Source organism: Hyperolius riggenbachi, chromosome 1, assembly GCF_040937935.1.
Source record: "Hyperolius riggenbachi isolate aHypRig1 chromosome 1, aHypRig1.pri, whole genome shotgun sequence".
NCBI lineage: Eukaryota > Metazoa > Chordata > Amphibia > Anura > Hyperoliidae > Hyperolius > Hyperolius riggenbachi.
The window spans coordinates 371,469,943-371,491,795 of NC_090646.1; the positions used below are offsets into that span (position 1 = coordinate 371,469,943).

The 21,853-nt window shown below is 44.3% G+C and overlaps 2 protein-coding genes across 3 annotated transcripts in view; one reads left to right on the forward strand and one right to left on the reverse strand.

Moving 5' to 3' along the window:
- The window catches only part of TSTD2 (thiosulfate sulfurtransferase like domain containing 2), a 131,613-nt gene that overhangs the window by 101,905 nt on the left and 7,855 nt on the right, over window positions 1–21,853 (reverse strand). The window lies entirely within an intron of this gene.
- The window catches only part of NCBP1 (nuclear cap binding protein subunit 1), a 67,235-nt gene that overhangs the window by 33,355 nt on the left and 12,027 nt on the right, over window positions 1–21,853 (forward strand). The window contains exons 11-18 of the mRNA XM_068234319.1: window positions 1,590–1,700; window positions 3,957–4,021; window positions 4,942–5,004; window positions 13,054–13,128; window positions 15,160–15,263; window positions 17,591–17,713; window positions 17,822–17,924; window positions 18,011–18,104. Of these exons, the coding sequence (XP_068090420.1) occupies window positions 1,590–1,700; window positions 3,957–4,021; window positions 4,942–5,004; window positions 13,054–13,128; window positions 15,160–15,263; window positions 17,591–17,713; window positions 17,822–17,924; window positions 18,011–18,104 (738 nt within the window). The remainder of the gene's footprint in view (window positions 1–1,589; window positions 1,701–3,956; window positions 4,022–4,941; window positions 5,005–13,053; window positions 13,129–15,159; window positions 15,264–17,590; window positions 17,714–17,821; window positions 17,925–18,010; window positions 18,105–21,853) is intronic.

Below are 21,853 nucleotides of genomic sequence, written 5' to 3' on the forward strand. Positions count from 1 at the left end.
TGAGTGTATTGTGGAAACTGCAATTATTAGAGAATGATTCAATGTTTTAAAAAAGCTATATACCTGATAATAAAAATGACACTATTTTCTTTGCTACTAATATTCTATTAATTATCCGTATTACACGACCAAATCATATCATGTATTTTTTTTTTCTTCAATGTCACTTTAAGTAAACAGCAGAGCAGTGCTGCTCAAATTTAATTTCATGTTTTTCAGAGCAGTGCTCTGCTTTTCATTTCTTGTTTCATACACCAGCTACACATCTCTGTTCATTTGTTTGTTTTACATTATGTACAATTCAAGAAGGATATAATGGACATCCTTTCACTACCAGAGCTCATAAAATATGTAAGAAATGTGTGGTGATCTATCTGAAACACTGCTGAACGCAGCAGTTTTGGGTGAACATGAAAGCTCTGGGATCAATTTAACAACTTAAAGGAATACTGTAGGGGGGTCAGGGGAAAATGAGTTGAACTTACCTGGGGCTTCTAATGGTCCCCCGCAGACATCCTGTGCCCACGCAGCCACTCACTGATGCTCCGGCCCCGCCTCCGGTTCACTTCTGGAATTTCAGACTTTAAAGTCTGAAAACCACTGCGTCTGCATTGCTGTGTCCTCGCTCCTGCTGATGTCACCAGGAGCGTACTGCGCAGGCCTAAAGTCTGAAATTCCAGAAGTGAACCGGTGGCGGGGCCGGAGCATCGGTGAGTGGCTGCGTGGGCACAGGATGTCTGCGGGGGACCATTAGAAGCCCTAGGTAAGTCCAACTCATTTTCCCCTGACCCCCCCCCCCCCCCTACAGTATCCCTTTAAGTATTGCCAATACAAAGAAATGACTGTCTGCACTGCCTTCTTCTTGTACCTCTCTCCCCCCCCTGCCATTTAGCTGTGTGTCTCACTTTAACATTGACAATCTAGTCACATTTAACAAAACACCGCCTATTCTACTAAAGTTTAATTTTTTTGGAGGGGGGGGAGGGGGTGTTAAAGTAAAATTTGGAAATAGATGCACTGACCTATTTTAAAGTGTACATTTTAGTGAGACCTATAAAATTAAAGCATTTATACCTACCTGGGCTTTCTTCCAGTCTCCCGGCCGTGCTCTCCCATCAGACATGCGCAACTGAACACATTTACTCGGCTAGCCAGACTTGGAACAGAGCGGCCAGGGGAGACTGCGAGGAAGCCCACGGACTACGTACACAGGTCTTACAAAGTGCATGTCGTGTTTGCTCATTTTCATTGGCATGACTGACAGATTAGTTATTAACAAATTTATTAGCCGCTGATATTTAAAATAAGCAGGACTGTATTATGTAGAGCAGCCCTTTTATTTATGTTAGTGATGGAATTAGCAGGGTTCATTTGTTGTAGTGAATTGTAAAACACAGCTGTAGTAGACATCTTCATCTTTACAAGGAAAATTAAACCCTTTCCAATTAAGTGACAACTGCATGTATTTGCTGCCTTTTTGCCGTTTGTACAAATCTGGAACTGTTGCATCTGTGGTGACCAGCAGCATTATAAGGCGTCATTTTGGTAGTTGACCGATAGCTTTAAATCTGTTGTTTTGTGTATTCTAGGTTATCTTTGGTGAATTGTTTCAGCTTCCAGTCCCTCCACATATTGACGTCATGTATACAACACTGTTAATTGAACTTTGCAAGCTGCAACCTGGATCTTTACCTCAAGTGGTATCCTTTTTCCTGTGAATGTATATGTTCTTCATACCAGATATAGAAAATCTGTGATAGGCCTATTGCTGGACCTTTTTTTTTTTTTTTTTTGAAGTCTCTTTTAAATGACTTTGTATTGCGAGCACAGGCACAAAGTATGGCCAGCACAGTAGCACATTTGTGTATTTTGCTCCATGCTACTGTTCGGTTTTGAACCTTATTGGTGCCTGTGCAGTGCGGGCACGTCTGTACACAGAGGGTCCCGCCAAGAAGTGGAAGCTCCATGAGGAGCATCCAGAGGCTTCCCTCTACATTGGGGAGTATCAAACTTATGTCTTCACATAAGATGTTACTTGTTATGTCTTCACATAGGGCTGGGACACACTAGAAATTAACAAAATGCTAGTGCTTTGTGTCAGCGTTTTTGTTGGACATTTGTGGTGATAAAGGTAACTCATATACTATGTATTGAAGCCCAAACGCTCACAAAGCACTCAACACCCTTGACTTAGACTAGCAAAGCATTTTTGATAGTGCTATGGATTGTTGGAGCTTCAAAAACTTGCCCAAAATTGCTCTAGTATGCCTCAGCCCTTACACTGTTTTTGTACAGTCTGGGTACTAGCTGGAAAGAGTTCATTTCCAGCAACAAACACCAGATGAGTTTAGTATGCTCTCTCTCTCTTCAAAGTTTTGGTCGTCGCCTTTCACCCCTGGTGGGCTGGAGTAATTTGTTATCCAGCAGATGTTAGTATAGTATGCCTGTGGTTCTTTTCTGAAATCTGTGTTTTACTTCTTAAGTCATGACCACTAATATGCTGTGCCTAAGAAACAGAAGAAACCACTAACCGACTAGATGGCCTAGTGCACACCAGAGCATTTCGGCTGCGGTTTGAGATCCGCTTGCGGGTGCGGATCCGCTTGGGTAATGTATTTCAATGGGCTAGTGCACACCAGAGCGGGAGGCGTTTTGCAGAAACGCATACTCCCGGGCTGCTGCAGATTTTGGATTGCGGAGGCGTTTCTGCCTCAATGTTAAGTATAGGAAAACCGCAAACCGCTCTGAAAAACTGCACTTCAGAGCGGTTTGCCAGGCGTTTTTTGTTACAGTAGCTGTTCAGTAACAGCTTTACTGTAACAATACATGAAATCTACTACACCAAAACCGCTACACAAAACCGTAACGCTAGCTGAAACACTGCAGAAAAAGAAAAAGCGTTTCAAAATCTGCTAGCATATTGCGGATCTGCTAGCGGTTTTTGGTGTGCACCAGGCCGATGAGAGAAAGTAGGGTAAAGTTTATTTACAGCTCAAATCCTGATCAGGTCTGTTCAGAACAAAGTTCGACCCACCTTATCTGGTGTACAGCAGAGTTCTTTGCTTGTGGAAAGAACAAAGCCGTTGCTTTTAAAAGAGGAGGAAATCAAGAGAAGTGATCTCTAAATTCACATTTTCCTCATTGTGTGTGTAAATTGCAAGTGTCGCTTAAAAAAAAAGCACTGGCTGGTTTGCATCCATTTCTGGACCCCCTCCCTTTTCTCTTGGGCCCTTTTCCTCACTCCTTTCTCATTCATTACAGCTGCAAGGTGGGCAGCACCTCTGGAACTCTTGAACAGCAGTAATCGGGCATGGGTGGTATTAGATACCGTAGGAGGCACCCAACAAAATTAAATATTCAAACGTATTTGCAGCCCACGACTATGCTTTTCAGTGTACAGTTTTAAACACTTCATCCAGTTTCTGTGAGATATATTCACTATAGTCAAAGACTATAATAGTTTATAAGGTAGAAAATTAAAAACCCAGCTTATTGTTTCCAAGCTGGTTATAAATAAATGGATAAGGTAGAGTACTCTATTCTTGACCAACTTGGTCTGGCACTGCTTGTCAGTAAATGGCCCTATTTCAAGAATGACGTGAAGTGAAAGGTGAACTGCAGCCAGATAATTCTAACCAGTCGTAAATACCAAATTGACCTTAGCCCAGTATGCGTGAAAAGTGACAGGTCTTTAATTTATGAATGGGAATTCCAATTCCCAGATAGGTTTAACTTTTACAGTTCACTTATTCTCAATCCCGTTCTTGCCAGAAGCTTGGTAGCATTTGTATAGACTAGTTTTGGTCACCTCAGACCAGTGCCCTTGTGTATAACCCTAATATGCAGTTTGTCCTCAATAAAAGTATATTATTATATAATTAAGTTCCCCTTCCTGTAATGGCTAAATATTTCTATTGTGTTTCATATGTTTATAATCCTTAAATCGACCTTAATAGCTTGCTCAAGCTACTGAGATGCTGTACACTCGACTAGACACCATGAATACAATTTGTGTTGACAGGTAACCATTTTCAATTGGTATAACAATATAATGTATTGTCATTATGTACATGTGTTTTAGTTGGTGATGGTGACCAGATTCCTTCCTAAACATGCATGTCCTCTAAATTGTTGAATGTTAAGCCCTAGTTTTTTCAATGCTTGTAATGTGAAACTTGTCATAATTTACAACGCACAAAACTTTTGTACATGTCACACAAACTATTTTTTTTTTTTTTTTTTTTTGCATAATTTTTTTTTTTTTAACCTGGCTGGGTTCACCAAGCTGTCCTTCTGTGCCATTATCATAAGCTGCTTGGCTGAAATAATAGCAGATCTGCGAGCAGTTTAATCTCTTCACACTGTTTAGTCATATCCACATGATGTAATCAAAGGGACATTAGCTAGTGATTGCCTCTGAGCACAGACCTGACCTAGCCCACCCTTGCCACAAGAGAGAGCAGCAGGAGGAACTGGGGGAGGTTAAATCAAGCTCAGAATATTTTACATCGCGCTTTTCTCCTGGCGGACTCAAAGCGCCAGAGCTGCAGCCACTAGGACGCAGTAGCAGTGTTAGGGAGACATGCCTAAGGTCTCCTACTGAGTAGGTGCTGGCTTACTGAACAGGCAGGGCCGAGATACGAACTCAGGTGTCCTGTGTCAGAGGCAGAGCCCTTAACCATTACACTATCCAGTAAATTAAGGTTTTGTGCTGAGGAAGCAGCACACTCTCAATATTTTTGCTCTGGGTCACCTGACTGACTTTTCTAAACAGGAGTTCTCTGGAGCAGCTGCATCTAACTTGAAAATTGTGTAATTACGTAGTGACTCACCTTTTCTAACAAACATTATGGGTGGGTAAAATAGGACTTTAAATTCCAATGAGAAATGTATCTGGTCTGTAAAAATAGTCTTTGAAAGCCTTCCTCTGTTTTTCTCCAGGTTCGTAAATTGGTTTTCTCACCACCTTAGCAACTTTCAGTTCCGATGGAACTGGGAAGATTGGTAAGTGCATTTAACATAATATAATCTGTTTTATTGGTAAATTGCCAACTTCTCTCTGCTTTATGACTGGTACACACCATGCACTTTCCAGTCAGATTATTGAGTAGTATTGATAATTTCCAATAGGTCCGATATGATTTCTGATCGTTTTTCTAATCAATTCTGTACTAAATTGATCAGAAATCAGATCGGACCTGTCCGAATTTATAGTTTTGACCCAATGATCTGATAGGAAATTGCATGTTGTGTACCAGGCATTAGACCACTCCTAACAATGTTAAAAATGCCCCTCGAGTGAAAAAAAATTGGGAATAAGCCCACGGTGGGCTAATTACTTTCTACTGACGCTGCTTGTGCTTAGTTAATACACTGTAAAGGTACATGTGCTATAAATAAAACACTTTAACATCCTTCAACATCACACCTGTATCACAATACAATACCGGTAGTACCACAGGGGCACTCTGCCATGGTTTCTCAACCATTACAGAATAAATAAAATAAATGGCATATAGCTGGGAGCATCAGACTTGAAGGACTACTACAAAATACTGGTTGATGACAAGTAATCGTGTACAATATCAAGCAGTGGTAGCTAAAGCAAATACAATTCTGGGGTGCATACAACAGGAAATATCTGGACGTGCTAGTATACTACTCCCTCCGTATAAATCGCGTGTGATGCCACGTCTGGAGTATGGAATACAGTTTTATGCACTGCACTATAGAAAGCACATTGACCTTCTAGAACGGGTACAAAGACGGGCAACTATGTTAATCAGAGGGATGGAAGATCTCACTTAACAAGAAAGGTTCAACACACTGGGCTTATTTAGCTTGGAAAAAAGGCGACTGAGAGGTAACGTGATAAACATGTATAAATACATTAGATAGCAATACAAAAGCTTGACAGAGTAGCTTTTTGTCCCTAGGTTTGTACAACTGACAAGGGGACATGATTTGTGTATGGAGGAAAAAAGTTTTTGCCCTATATTTAGAAAGGGGTCCTTCACACTGAGTTAAAATCTGGAATATCTTACCTCCAGAAGTAGTTCTTACAAACTCTATATATCTTCATTTAAAGAGACACTGAAGCGGAAAAAAAAATATGATATAGTGAATTGGTTGTGTACTATGAATAATTACTAGAAGATAAGCAGCAAAGAAAATATTCTCATACTTTTATTTTTTAGGTATATAGTGTTTTTTCTAACATTGCATTATTCTATATTATGTGCAGATTACACAACACTCAGCACTCAAAATGAGTCTTTCAGAGCAGTCTGTGAAGTAATGACCTCTCCTCTAGCAGAGGAAAAGTAAATAGTCCAGGAACAGTTGAGATAATAAAATTCAGATAACTGCCCTCTCCAGGACTAACAAAAGGCCCATACACACGTCGGATTTTTCTGAACGACCCGGCGTTTGAACGTTCAGTCGTTCGCACGTCAAATCCGACGTGTGTACAGACTATCGTTCGGGTGATAAGACTGGTTTCCAGCGATCCGCTGGAAACCACTCTTATCACGCGAACGATAGTCCGTACATACGTCTGATTCCGCATGCGAACGACGGGACGTTCAAACGACCCGTCCAGAAAAATCCGACGTGTGTATGGGCCTTTAGTCGGAGAGCTTAATGGGTTGTTTGCATAGAGATAACAACTGGAGTTTCTCAACTCTTCCTGTACTGGAAACAATTACACTGATGTATCTGATCTTAATATTTTATTTCTTAGCTGTGCTACACATACAAATCATAATATCATCATTTTTTCGCTTCAGTGTCTCTTTAAAGAGGGCTTGAATGCTTTCCTTGCATTGAAGGGCATAATTATTAGGTAATTCCCGGGAGTTGATCCAGGGATTTATCTGTCTTCCATCTGGAAGGAATTTTTCCCTTTTTAAGGCTAATTGGCCCAGGTCTTGTAATGTTTCTCGCCTTTACCTTAATCAATTGGGATATGATTCCAGGTTTAGCATGGTGGTGTTTTGTTTTTTTTAATTATTATTTTTACAAATTTTTAACCACTTTATGACAACCTGCCTTATAAAAACGTCCTGCTAGAGCCTCGTAATGGCTCCATGAAGTCAGTGTTGCTGCTGCGTGCGTCCGCACGTGCATCCCCGTGCACGTGAAAATAGTGAAAAAAAACCCCACCAAAATAAGATACCTTTTATTTCCAAATACTATATTGTCACCATACTTTGTACTAGGGACATAATCAAAATCTTGTGATAACCAGGACAAATAGGCAGATAAAATGTGTGGGTTTTATGCACAGTAGCAGTGTTTAATATTAAAACTATAGGGGATGAAATTGGAGAAATAGTGTATTTTTTCCTTGTTTTTCCCTTTAAAATGCATAGAAAATAAAGTAATTACTGAAAACAAATATCAACCCCTAAAAGCCCAAATTGGTGGTGAAAAAAAAAAAACAAGATATAGATCATTTCATTGCGATTAGTAGTGATTAAGCTATTGGCAAATGAAAGGGATGAGCACTGTCCATTAGGGTAAAAACCGCTTTGGGATGAAGTGGTTAAGACAGTCAAAACATAAAAAGGTAAGATGAAATACACCTCATAATAACATGGAAAGAATTAACAGCATGTACAGGTCGGGTTGGCAAGCAGTGCCACTCGATGTATCACAGTATAATATAACCTCTTTCATCTGTTGTGGATAAAGTAGATAATCAGAAACCAGAATATACCTCCAAGGGCCATAGCAGCCCTGTAGTAGCCCCCACTATAAATTCTGCCATATCATAAGAGGTAAGCTTAAAGGGGAACTTCAGCCTAAACAAACATACTGTCATTAAAGAGAGTCTGAAGCGAGAATAAATCTCGCTTCAGACCTCATAAATAGCAGGGGCATGTTTGCCCCTGCTAAAACGCCGCTATAGCGCGGCTTAACGGGGGTCCCTTCACCCCCAAATCCCCCTCGATACACCGGGGGAGCGCTTCCTGGTTGGGGCAGGGCTAACCGCCGCAGCCCTGCCCCACGCGCGTCTGTCAGCGCGTATCTCCGCCTCTCCCCCGCCCCTCTCAGTCTTCCTTCACTGAGAGGGGCGGGGGAGAGGCGGCGATGCGCCGCTGACAGACGCGACTGGAGGCAGGGCTGCAGCCGTTAGCCCTGCCTCCAGGAAGAGACAGCCAGCGACTTTTTCACGACACACTTTTGCGGGGGGTGGGTTGGGGGTGAAGGGACCCCCGTTTAGCCGCGGGATAGCGGCGTTTTAGCAGGGGCACACGTGCCCCTGCTATTTATGAGCTCTGAAGCGAGATTTATTCTCGCTTCAGAGTCTCTTTAAGTTACATTAGTTATCTTAATTAAAATCCCCCCCCCCCCCCCCCGCCGATCGATTATTTCCGATCACGGTTCGATGATAGGTCGATTCTCATGTAAAGTATGCCGACTTGACCTAACAATCCATCGAAATGCGAATCAGACATGTTGGAAATAATAGAGCGGCCGGGAATTAAGCGGGAAATCGAGTGTGGGAACGCACAGTGTGTATCCAGCATAAGGCTGTGAAAGAAGCTGGGCTGTCACATTCTGAGGAATTAGACACAGAGCTGTCTGCAGGGGGAAACAATCAGCCTGTCACTCTTCAGTGGGTGATAGCTGCAGGGGGATAGAAGGTAAACACACAAATGATCTCTTGAGATTCAAAAGGAAGGCTGTATACAGCCTGCTTGTGTATGGTTGTATTTTCTATGTATGGACATACTGTACATCAACCTACTTCCTGTTTTGGTGGCCATTTTGTTTGTTTATAAACAAACTTTTTAAAACAGTTTTTGACTACTTTTAATGTGGCGGGGAGCTGCAAAATTGTGACTGGGGAATAGGAGATGTCCCCTAACGCACTGGTATGTTTACTTTTGTGGGGGTTTTTTTGTTTTTTTTTACAGATTCTCTTTAAGTTAGTAGCCCAGGGCCTGTAAGGAATTATAAACCTGTGCACTCTAGCCATACAAGCCTTAAAGGGATACTGTAGGGGGGTCAGGGGAAAATGAGTTGAACTTACCCGGGGCTTCTAATGGTCCCCCACAGACATCCTGTGTTGGCATAGCCACTCACCGATGCTCCGGCCCCGCCTCCAGTTCACTTCTGGAATTTCTGACTTTAAAGTCAGAAAACCACTGCGCCTGCGTTGCCGTGTCCTCGATCCCGCTGATATCATCAAGAGCGCACAGCGCACGCCCAGTATGGTCTGTGTCTGCGCAGTACACTCCTGATGACATCAGCGGGATCGAGGACACGGCAACGCAGGCACAGTGGTTTTCTGACTTTAAAGTCAGAAATTCCAGAAGTGAACTGGAGGCGGGGCTGGAGCATTGGTGAGTGGCTGCGCGGGTACAGGGTGTCTGCGGGGGACCATTAGAAGCCCCGGGTAAGTTCAGCTCATTTTCCCCTGACCCCCCTACAGTATCCCTTTAACAGGATAATTGGAACTACCGTATTTCGCGCCGTATAAGACGCTCCGGCATATAAGACGCACCCAGGTTTAGAGGGCAAAAACCAGGGAAAAAAAAATATAAACTAAACCTGGTGCGTCCATATTTCAGGAGCGTCTTGTACATGACCTCCCCCAAATGGTGCCCTCCTGTGTCCCCATGTCTCCCCCAGGTGTCCTGTCACCCCCAGTTGTCCTCCTGTACCCCCATGTGTCAGTGCTGTACCCCCATGTGTCAGTGCTGTACCCCCAAGTGTCCTCCTGTCCCTCCCAAGTGTCCTCCTGTCCCCCCCAAGTGTCCTCCTGTCCCCCCCAAGTGTCCTCCTGTCCCCCCCAAGTGTCCTCCTGTCCCCCCAAGTGTCCTCCTGTCCCCCCCAAGTGTCCTCCTGTCCCCCCCAAGTGTCCTCCTGTCCCCCCCAAGTGTCCTCCTGTACCCCCAAGTGTCCTCCTGTCCCCCCCAAGTGTCCTCCTGTCCCCCCAAGTGTCCTGTCCCCCCAAGTGTCCTCCTGTCCCCCCCAAGTGTCCTCCTGTCCCCCCCAAGTGTCCTCCTGTACCCCCAAGTGTCCTCCTGTACCCCCAAGTGTCCCCCAGTGTCCTCCCAAATGTGCTCTTGTCCCCCCCAAGTGTCCTCCTGTCCTCCCAAGTGTCCTGTCCCCCCAAGTGTCCTGTCTCCCCAAGTGTCCTCCTGTCCCTCCCAAGTGTCCTCCTGTACCCCCAAGTGTCCTCCTGCCCCCCAAGTGTCCCCCAGTGTCCTCCCAAATGTGCTCCTGTCCCCCCCAAGTGTCCTCCTGTCCCCCCCAAGTGTCTTCCCAAAGTGCTCCTGGCCCCCCGAGTGTCCTCCCGAGTGCCCTCCTCACTGTGTATCCCACTGTGAGTCCTCCCCCCCCTCTGTCGCTGGGTCCCCCCCCTCTGTCGCTGGGTCCCCCCCCTCTGTCGCTGGGTCCCCCCCCTCTGTCGCTGGGTCCCCCCCCTCTGTCGCTGGGTCCCCCCCTCTGTCGCCGGGTCCCCCCCTCTGTGAGAAGCGGCAGCGTCAGAAGCTTACCTCCTCCATCTTGCCCGCGGCGACTGAAGGCCTCCGGCACCTGTGGGCGGCTTCCTCTAGTGCCGGCTTGTAATGACGCGTCATTGATGACGCGTCATTGATGACGCGTCATTGATGACGCGTCATTACAAGCCGGCACTAGAGGAAGCCGCCCACAGGAGCCGGAGGTCTTCAATCGCCGCGGGCAAGATGGAGGAGGTAAGCTTCTGACGCTGCCGCTTCTCACAGAGGGGGACCCGGCGACACAGGGGGGGTGACCCGGCGACACAGGGGGAGGTGGAGGCAAGCGGGGAGGACTCACAGCGGCAAGGCAGGGAATACCCGATGGCGTCGGGTCGGCGGTTTGTATCGGCGGGCGTCCGTAAGTCGGGGATTCCCTGCCTTTGCCGTATAAGACGCAGGGACTTTTTCTCCCCATTTTTTGGGGAGAAAAAGTGCGTCTTATACGCCGGAAAATACGGTATATACTGTAGGTATCCATACTGCCATAATCAGAGATTTTTCCAAAATGCCACACATAAAAAGTGAGAAAAAGAAACGTCATAGGAGATGAAAAGTTTGAAAAAAGGAAATGGAGAGGAGAACAAGAAGGGCTAACACAGGCAACATCTGAGCACCACTGACTAAACTGTCTCAATTCCTGGGGGAAGAGGAGCCAATGGCCCCACCTCAGCCATGCAAATGTGGCCCCTGCATCAGTTCTAAGCAGCTGTGAAGTCAGCGTACCGCATAGTCTCTTGAAATTCAAACTAACCGAACCAAGTTTTCCAAAATTGCTCTTGCTTTCCCTGCATGGTGGTGGTAGGATCGTCCATTTTTTTTTTTTTGCATCTTGTCAATCTCCCGGAACCACTCTTGCACTGAGGGGGGGCTCTGCAGAGTTCCAGTGCAGTGCAATCAGTACTTTGGTGGCATTGATCTAGTGCCTACTTAAGGCTTTCTTATATTTCTTGATGGACCATGAATTATGGTGCAGCAAATGAAAAAGGGCTTTTGAGTCTGGAGGAAGAAAATTAGTCACTACGTGCATCAAATCCCTCACACCTGCCCAGAACTGGGTAACCGTACTGCAGGTCCAAAATTTTGAAGTAATATACCTGTCGCCTACCCACATCTCCAACAGAGAGGAGAGGCACCTGGGAACATCTGATGGAGTCTAGATGGGGGGGTCAAGTACCACGTGGTAAAGATTTTATAGCCTGCCTCCTGGCTCCTAGATGAAATTGAGAGCTTATGTGAGATTTTTTTTTTCCACCATCTGACGACGGTCGCTCTGCTTCATTTAAAAGGGAGAGGGCCAAAGAGTGTATCGGACCCTCCACCATACATGTCTGTTCAAATCTGAGTCCTACACCCTTCCAACTTAGTGCCCTGAGACAAAATGAAGTATTTAAATTGGATCCAACTCCAATCGTCCAAGGCTCTGGAGTTTAGGGCGATCCTGAGATTTGAGTGAGACCCAGTTTAGGATGGTGGTGTTTTTTTGTTTTTGTTTTCTCCCGGTTGAACTTGGACGGATGTCCTTTTTGTTTTGTTTTTCAACCTATGTAAGATATCTGTGCCAAAGGCCAGTATTAAACCACCCTGGCGTTCTGATTAAATCGCCAGGACGGCTGCGGGAGGGTTTTTTTAAAATAAAAAAAAAAAACTATTCCATGCAGCCAACTGAAAGTTAGCTGCATGAAAGCCCACTAGAGGGCGCTCCGGAGGCGTTCTTCCGATCGCCTCCGGCGGCCAGAAGTAACACGGAAGGCCGCAATGAGCGGCCTTCCGTGTTTTGCTTACCTCGTCGCCATGGCGACGAGCAGAGTGACGTCATGGACGTCAGCCGCCTCCGATCCAGCCCTTAGCGCTGGCCGGAACAGTTTGTTCCGGCTACGCTGGGCTCGGGCGGCTGGGGGGACCCTCTTTCGCCGCTGCACGCGGCGGATCGCCGCGCTGCAGCGGCGATCAGGCAGCACACGCGGCTGGCAAAGTGCCGGCTGCGTGTGCTGCTTTTTATTTCATTAAAATCGGCCCAGCAGGGCCTGAGCGGCAGACTCCGGCGGTGTTGGACGAGCTGAGCTCGTCCAGACCGCTCAGGTGGTTAACTCCTAATTCTCTCCGTAAACATCTTTTAGTAAGTTATATTTTGCTGCACCAGATTTAAGTTTAACTAGAAACTTCAAGTTGAAATGCTGTTTGGTGAGATGGCATTTCTTCTATAATGAAGAATATAGTAACACTATGGTTGTTATGGCAACTGTCAGCTAACTCAGCTCATGTATAAGGACAGAAATTTTGGTGGGAGTTGACCATGACCCTACTTGGCATTTCTCATAAACAGGTACATGAAACTCTTCTGTTACCTTTGTAGTCAAATCTTGAATATGCTGAAGTGTTTATACATATTTGCTTTCATTGAACTTCAACATTTCTGTATACAGTACCTGTACTTCTGTTTGTACATCAAAATAGAAAATAATAATGACCTAACAAATGCTTAGCTCATTTTTGTTTTTTCATTTCCATTTAACAAATCGTTTTATCCTGTTTGTTACAGGGCTGATTGTCTTGCCCAGGATCTAGATAGACCTAAACCACAGTTTGTTCGGGAAGTTCTAGAGAAGTGCATGAGGTAGGTGCATTTTTCTTTATCACCTCATGGAGTCCCTTTTTCTATTTAATGTATTAACCTTTTACAAAGTATGGTATTAATAACATAATCAAAAACACCCCTTAAAACACATACATTTATTAGGGATAAACCCTTATTGTATGTAGACATCCCCTTATGATTTTAGTGAGTAAATACGCATATTATGTTTTATATATGATTTATTTTGTAACTCAGAAATTAAAATTGATGAGAAAAAGAACCATCTAAGTCCATCATAGGTCCACACTGAGTTAGACTTACCATACCCTAAGAATACATCAACAAGTAAAAAAAAGTTTGAAGTCTGATATATATCAAGTACTGTGAGAAGAGAACCACCAGTTAGTCCAATAGGGCTAACTGGTGGTTTTCCCTCTGCATATTATCATTTGCCCTAGCACACCTATTGTGCAGATCGGCTTTGTGAATGTTGAGTACTGTGGGAATCTACAAGGATTAGCAGCTCCTCATGAAATTGTATGTTACATTACATGGCGTTTATCAAAGGTTCTAAAACAATTTGGTTGGCCCTCGCCTTTAAAAGTGAATCCCTGCCAACGTTAAATATTTTCAAGGTTTACATAAGTAAACCAAATCCTCAATCTTTCAGCCCCTGAGATGTCCTCTGAGGTTTCTTTTTCTGCAATGTGCTGTCAGAAGGCTTGGGTCTCTGGTAAGTGGGACACTAGGAAATACCATGTCAGACATAATGGGGAACTTTCTGCATAGTGTTACAAACCAGAAGTGCTGCATGTATGCTGAAGATAGGAGCACATCATTTGGTAGAGTGCTGCCATCCACTTTGCTGAGCTGCCTATTCACCCAATTCACCTATTCACCAAAGATTCACCATCTTTCCTATATGTTTTTAGATAAATGAGAGATCAGGGAAGATTAACTCATTTGGTCAATAAGTGGAACACATCCACAGAATTGTAAGCTTCGCTGCAGGACCTCGGTGTCCGAGACTGAATACTTCTGTCGCCTGAAATAGTGACTGTTTCAGGTGAAAATTTAGCTTGCGACAACCGTCTCCAGTGTCCGTAGACTTCCCTACAATGATCTGCCAAGTAAGGGCCCTTTTCCACTATGTTCCGATCCGAAAATCCGATCAGGCCTGTCTTGGTGATCACAACACCACAGCGATTTACTTGTAAATAGTTTTTTCCCCACAATCCTTCAGGGCAAGGTGAAATGTCGCCCCTCCCAGACGCAGGAACAGACAGCACTTCCCCTATAAAAGAATTAAATGGTTAGTCCACCCTCAGTGCTGTTTGTTCCTGCATCCAGGCAGGTCGGCATCTCCCCTTGGGATTGAGCCTGTGTGCTGGGCTGCAGGTGTCAGTTCCTAGGGTGGCTGAGGCGATGGTACTGAGGTCGCCTAGCCTTCGCCTCACACTGGATTGTGTCTATGGGGTTGCCTACCTTTCTCAGCCGAAAGTGGTGGAGCAAGTGTAGAAGGCATGGCTTTCCTTGCCGCCTGCGGAGGAGTCGGAGCGGGAGAAGACCGGACGCTGGTGAGCCACGTGTGCGTTGCATGCGGAAGAATATCCGCATGAGGCTGTACGATGCGTAGTTTCCGGCGGGTATGCCTGAATTCCTGAATTGCAATTGCCGGCATGCATGATTTTCAGTGCAGTTGCACTTGTACCTGACGGATCATGGCAGTAGACATGGAAGGTGACGTGATTATGCATGCAAGGACCCGTTGGCACAACGTTTATTGTAATTCCCACTGAGCTGCAGTGCAACATCATTCTTCTCCTCTCCATAGAACAGAATTGAGTTGCCTCGCCAAAAGCTAAACAGCTAATCTGTTCACAGAGCAGTGAAAAATTGTTGCACAAAGTGATCATGAACGATCTTTCCAGGCAACATCCATGTATAGATACCTTTACAGAATCCTGGTATAAATCAGTTAGTATTGATTTTATAGCACATTACTTTTGATTAACGTATTGCCTTGTGGGTTTATCAAAAAAATTTCCTGAGCTGTGTATCGTTTCCTAGGCTTTCTTACCATCAGCGGATATTGGACATTGTGCCTGCATCTTTTTCTGCCTTGTATCCACCAGAACCAAAGTGCGTTTTCAAGTATGGGGATGAAAGCAGCAGTAAGTGCTTGGTCTTCTGCTTTTGTTAAAATTTGTTGTGTATTGAGATTTTTTTCTATTCGTTCGAGAAATCAAGCTTTAAAAGGACTGGTAACTAAAATCACATTAGTTGTTAGAAAAGCAACTGTATGCTGTTTGAATACTATGAACACTTTGAATTACATGGAAAGCATACATGGGAAGATTGAGCATGGCATGTAGGTGTACGGACTTCCTTGCTGTAAATGCGTTACCGTATATGAGTATGTTGTTGGTTGATAGACAATTGTTATAGGGCATATAAAAATGAAAAACTTAAGACTTGCATGTCAACAACATAATTGCATTGTTCATGTTACATTTATGACTTTCCACTGTGTAAGAGTTTTTTTTATGTTCCTGACTGTAACTGACATTGATCCCAAATAAAAATCTTTGTTCAAAAAAAGAGGGGAAAAAAGAAAAGTAACTGTTATCTATGATAAAGGAAAATAATTGTATTTAACATAAGCAAGGAAAAAGAGATGCCCTTTATTTAATTTGCTGGCTTAGCTGCATGTCCAGTACTTATAAAGTATTCTAAATTAATGTACTGATGATTCTAAATTGGCCCTCATTTCCCTAGTACCCCAGAAAGCCTCTTAATTACCCTGTAACAGCAACTTCCACATGTGGACTCTTTGGACTCAGTTGCTGAGAATACATTACCCTGCACATTTAATTTGAGACACGGATGGAAGGAGTATTAGCACTATAAATAGACTCCAAACAAACGCCTGTCAGCAGCTATGCCCCTGGCACTTGTAGTTGTAGACTGTTGGGAGTGATAAGGAAGGAGAACATTTACCCCATTACTAAACCATCTAAAGGCTCGTACACACATGCAGACAATCTGCCCAACTATTGTTCCAACTTGTCTGTTGGATGATGGGTTGGGAGTGTGTACAGGCAACAAACGACTAGACAACCAACTGATAACAGGCGATTTGCCTGATCCAACTGGTGGATCTGCTGACCAACTATCGGGCAGGTTGGCCACGTGTGTACAAGTTGTTTAAACAACTTGCTTTTTTGAATTATTAATGATTTGGTTGTTTAGTTAGCCAGCGTGTGTATATGTAATGGTCATGCAAACGACAAGTTATGTGGTTGGTTGTGCATTAAGTTGCACGTGTGTACATATCTTTACTTAATATACAATACCGTCTAAGGCTTTAGTCTTGACTTATTGTCATGAACTAAGGTACATTTTTTTTTTTTTTAATCCCTTGTGGTGGTGATTATTATTATTATTATTTATTGTATTTATAAAGCACCAACATATTACGCAGCGCTGAACATTAATTTAGGTTACAGACAATATTTAGGGGTGACACACAGCAATATGACAATACAGGAATACAAAAAAAACCAGATCACACAGCACAGTATGAGTACCAGGTAATGCTTAGTCAGTCACTGTTTAGTCTTGTCCCTTGTTCTGATTTTAAACTGGTTAGTGAGAGTTAACAATAACATTTTTATAGCGCTTTTCTCCCTGGGGATTTAAAGCGCTGTGACCCTGCATTATGCAGTCTCAAAGGCTAGGGAAAAGAGGTGAGTTTTTAGCTTTTTTTTTTTTTTTTTTTTTTTTTTTTATAGAGCTGTCCAGAGAAAGGAGCCTCTCGTGCTGATTGTGGAAGTGAGTTCCATAGAGTAGGGGCTGCATAGGAAAAGGCCCGAGCACCAAATGTTAAGTGTATCCTGGGAATAACCAGCTTCATCTTGTTGGCATAGCGGAGGGTGCGTGGCGGGGCATAAAGTTCCAATAGATCCGCTATGTATTTGGGTCTCATGTGGTGTAGAGCCTTGAATGTCAGCAGGCAGATCTTAAAATTGATTCTCCATTTTACTGGCAACCAGTGAAGAGTTTGCAGTACTGGGGTGATGTGTGATCTGCGAGGGGCATTGGCCAGGAGTCTGGCTGCAGCATTCTGTACTAGTTGTAAGGGGCACAGAACTTTATCTGTAGATCTGATGAACAGGGCGTTGCAGTAGTCTATGTGGGAGGATACAAATGCATGAACCAGGGGAGGTAGGTCTTCAGCTGGGATAAGGTGTTTCATTTTCGCTATATTTCTTAAATGGAACAAGGAAGACTTGACGACAACACATTTTGATTGTTTCTTTAGGGAGCTGCTTGATAGGGTGATGTTCAATTGTAAACTCTCTTATATGGGTTGGAGCACACTTGCTGCTTCTTTCCTTCCCTGGCCTAGAGGGATGCTAAGGAGGGCTTCCAGTATAGTAACTGAAAGACACGATGGAGAATGTACGTGAGTTTGCTGAAGATTGTTTCTGTTTTTCAGGTGCTCTACCTGGATATGCTGTTGCTATTAATTTAACCAATTCCATAAAAAATAAGGCTGTGAGTGAAGACGTCTTTAATATTTTAAAAGATGTATCAAATCCAAATCAAGATGATGATGATGGTGAGTATGTAATCTATATATTAATAATGATGGACAGGGGCATATTGTACAGATGAGCACAATGGTGTGATTATTGCAACTGTGAGTATATTTTGTTTTTCCTTTCAGATGAGGGAGTCAGCTATAATCCATTGAAAATTGAAATATTTATGCAGTCTCTGCTGAACCTGGCTTGTAAATCATTTAGTCACTCATTCAGTGCACTTGCAAAGTAAGGAGAATGATCTTCAATGAATAATGCGTTTAGTGTGTACTTTTTGTTTTCTCACATCACATCGATGTCTACTTTGTTTCCAGATTTCATGATGTATTGAAAGCTTTAACTGACAGTGAAGAAGGGAAGATTCATACCCTGAGGATTGTCTATGATGTCTGGAAAAATCATCCCCAGGTGGGTTTTTGGGAATATTGCATTGTGTTCACTCAGAGCCAATATTTCACTTCTCGATGGTGAGGTGTCTGACATGTTAATAATTCCAGCTCTGAAGTACAGTTGTGTTCAAAATTATTCAACCCCCACTGAAATTGAGTGTTTTGGCCAGTTTGACATTGATTTTGATCATTTCAGTCATCTTGTTTACAATTAAATCAAAGAATCACTTGTAAGTCAGACAAATATAACATAACATTTATAATGAAATAACCACACGTCTTTTCTGTGCTCACATCATTATCCGTTTTATTCAACCCCCAAGTGACATTCATTCTTAGTACTTAGTACAACATCCTTTTCCAGTTATAACAGCTTTTAAACGTGAAGCATAGCTTGACACAAGTGTCTTGCAGCGATCTACGGGTATCTTAGCCCATTCTTCATGGGCAAAAGCCTCCAGTTCAGTCACATTCTTAGGCTTGCGCACTGCAACTGCTTTTTTAAGTCCCACCAGAGGTTCTCAATCGGATTTAAGTCTGGTGACTGCGATGGCCACTCCAAAATGTTCCAGCCTTTAATCTGCAACCATGCTCTAGTGGACTTGGAGGTATGCTTGGGATCATTGTCCTGTTGAAAGATCCAACATCTCCCAAGCCTCAGGTTTGTGACGGACTGCATCACATTTTAATCCAATATCTCCTGGTACTGAAGAGAATTCATTGTACCTTGCACACGCTGAAGCTTCCCTGTACCTGCCGAAGCAAAACAGCCCCAAAGCATGATTGACCCCCCCCCCCCCCCCCCCCCGCCATGCTTCACAGTAGGCAAGGTGTTCTTTTCTTCATAGGCCTTGTTTTTCCTCCTCCAAACATAGCGTTGATCCATGGGCCCAAATCGTTCTAATTTTGTTACACTATCCCAAAACGTTTGTGGTTTGTCCACCTGACTTTTGGCATACTGCAGTCGACTCTTCTTATTCTTTGGAGACAGCAAGGGGGTGCGCCTTGGCAGGGGCGTAGCCAGAAGTGACTGGGCCCCATAGCAAAAAAAAATTATGCCCCCCCCCCCCCCCCCCCACGACCTTCCAACCCCACGGCCTTCGGACCTCCCATCCAAACATTTCTCCAGGACCCTCCACCCCAACATTCCCACACCCAGTATAAGTAGCCAGGTCTATAGGTGGCCAGGGGTAGAGCTGTCCCCAGAACAGGTGGCCAGGGGTAGAGCTGTCCCCAGAACAGGTGTCCAGGGGTAGAGCTGTCCCCAGAACAGGTGTCCAGGGGTAGAGCTGTCCCCAGAACAGGTGTCCAGGGGTAGAGCTGTCCCCAGAACAGGTAGCCAGGGGTAGAGCTGTCCCCAGAACAGGTAGCCAGGGGTAGAGCTGTCCCCAGAACAGGTAGCCAGGGGTAGAGCTGTCCCCAGAACAGGTAGCCAGGGGTAGAGCTGTCCCCAGAACAGGTAGCCAGGGGTAGAGCTGTCCCCAGAACAGGTAGCCAGGGGTAGAGCTGTCCCCAGAACAGGTAGCCAGGGGTAGAGCTGTCCCCAGAACAGGTAGCCAGGGGTAGAGCTGTCCCCAGAACAGGTAGCCAGGGGTAGAGCTGTCCCCAGAACAGGTAGCCAGGGGTAGAGCTGTCCCCAGAACAGGTAGCCAGGGGTATATGTGCCCAGTATATGTAGGCAGGGGTACAGGGCCGGTTCTAGACTGGCACATATGAGGGGGCAGTCAAAAATGGGTAGGGGGCAACATGTTCCAGGAAATTTTAAAAATGGGCGTGGCCATGATGTCATGTGGGTGGGGCTAACTAATGTAGTTATACTAGCTAATGTCCTTACTTACACATAATGACAGCTTTTCACCAGTAAATGCACATAAGACAGCTTTTCACCAGTAAATGCACATAAGACAGCTTTTCACCAGTAAATGCACATAAGACAGCTTTTCACCAGTAAATGCACATAAGACAGCTTTTCACCAGTAAATGCACATAGTAAAAGTCAGCTTTTCACCAGTAAATGCACATAGTAAAAGTCAGCGTTTCACCAGTAAATGCACATAGTAAAAGTCAGCGTTTCACCAGTAAATGCACATAGTAAAAGTCAGCGTTTCACCAGTAAATGCACATAATGAAAAACAGCCAGTGTCCCCAGTATATGTAGTCAGGGTTATATGTGCCCAGTACATGTAGCCAGGGATATATGTGCCCAGTATATGTAGCCAGGGATATATGTGCCCAGTATATGTAGCCAGAGGTATATATGCCCAGTATATGTAGCCAGGGGTATATGTAGCTAGAGGTATATATGTCCCCAGTATATGTAGCCAGGGGTATATGTGCCCAGTATATGTAGCCAGAGGTATATATGTGCCCAGTATATGTAGCCAGAGGTATATATGTCCCCAGTATATGTAGCCAGAGGTATATATGCCCAGTATATGTAGCCAGAGGTATATATGCCCAGTATATGCAGGGCCGGATTTGTACCATTTACCGCCCTAGGCCAGCAATCACCAGCCGCCCCCCCCCCCCCCCCCCCCCCCCACACACACACACACACACACACACACACACACACACACACACACACACACACACACACACACACACACACACACACACACACACACACACACACACCTTTTTACCAGCAAAAGCAGTTCCATAGAGTAGCCAGGGCCTCCCTAGATACAAGAAATAAGTAGCCATGTGCAGCAAGATTCAAGAGTTATGTGTCCACATGCTGTTAGATAAAACAATTACGTATACACACACATCTATAGATAACAGAATTCAGTAGTCACATGCCTCTGGATAAATGTATCAAGTAGTCACATGCTTTTAGATAAAATAATCAATAGTGATAAGTATCCAAATAAAATGCCTCCAGACAAAATAAGTAGTCAGGTGCCTCAAGAGAAAAGATATCAGACTTTTTTCCCTATGGATGTAAAAGTTCATCATTACAATTTGCTTTCTAACTCACACAATGACAGTCCCTGTAAACAATAAGCAATATTAGTACACCCATACAGTATGTCAGAATGACTGCTGCTAAACACATATATATATATAGCTGTGTGCACTCAAAGTATAAAAGCACATAGTGATATAAACCATAATATCAAATCACAGTAATCAGGTATCAGGAATTCTGTCTATAATATGCATCAAGGGTCTGACACTGACAGAAACATCTAAGTACAGTCTAGGGAGTAATATGCAGGATGACCACTATTTTTACACAGGAAAAAAGTAAAAATCAGGAGGTATAAAAACAAAAGATTAGAAGGGTTACCGCAGTTTGATGCCTAAGAAGTGTCCTCACGCTGCCCTCACAGCTGTCAGCCATTGAGATTCCTGGAGATTTATGGAGCTGAAGCTGGAAGATCAACAGCTGTTTGTGTCCTGACTCCCGGCTCCTTTCCGCCCGCTCGTCTGCTGACATGTTATATAACACAGAACACATCTGCAGTACAAGGTTCCCCTGGCTTGCTGCTGTATGCCGAGCTCCATACCTTCAGCGGTGCCTTCTCTCATCACACCAGTGAAAGAGCAGTACCCGATGACCGCGCCATGTATTTCAAATACAGGAAGTGAGCAGCAGCGATGTCAATTTCTGTATATTGCGCTGTCATTGGGCATCAGCTACTCACTTACCGCTGTGATGAGAGAAGGCACAGCTGAGGATATGGAGCTCGGCATACAGCCTCGGGCAGTGCAGCAAGCCAGGGGAACCTTGTACTGCAGATGTGTTCTGTGTCATATAAC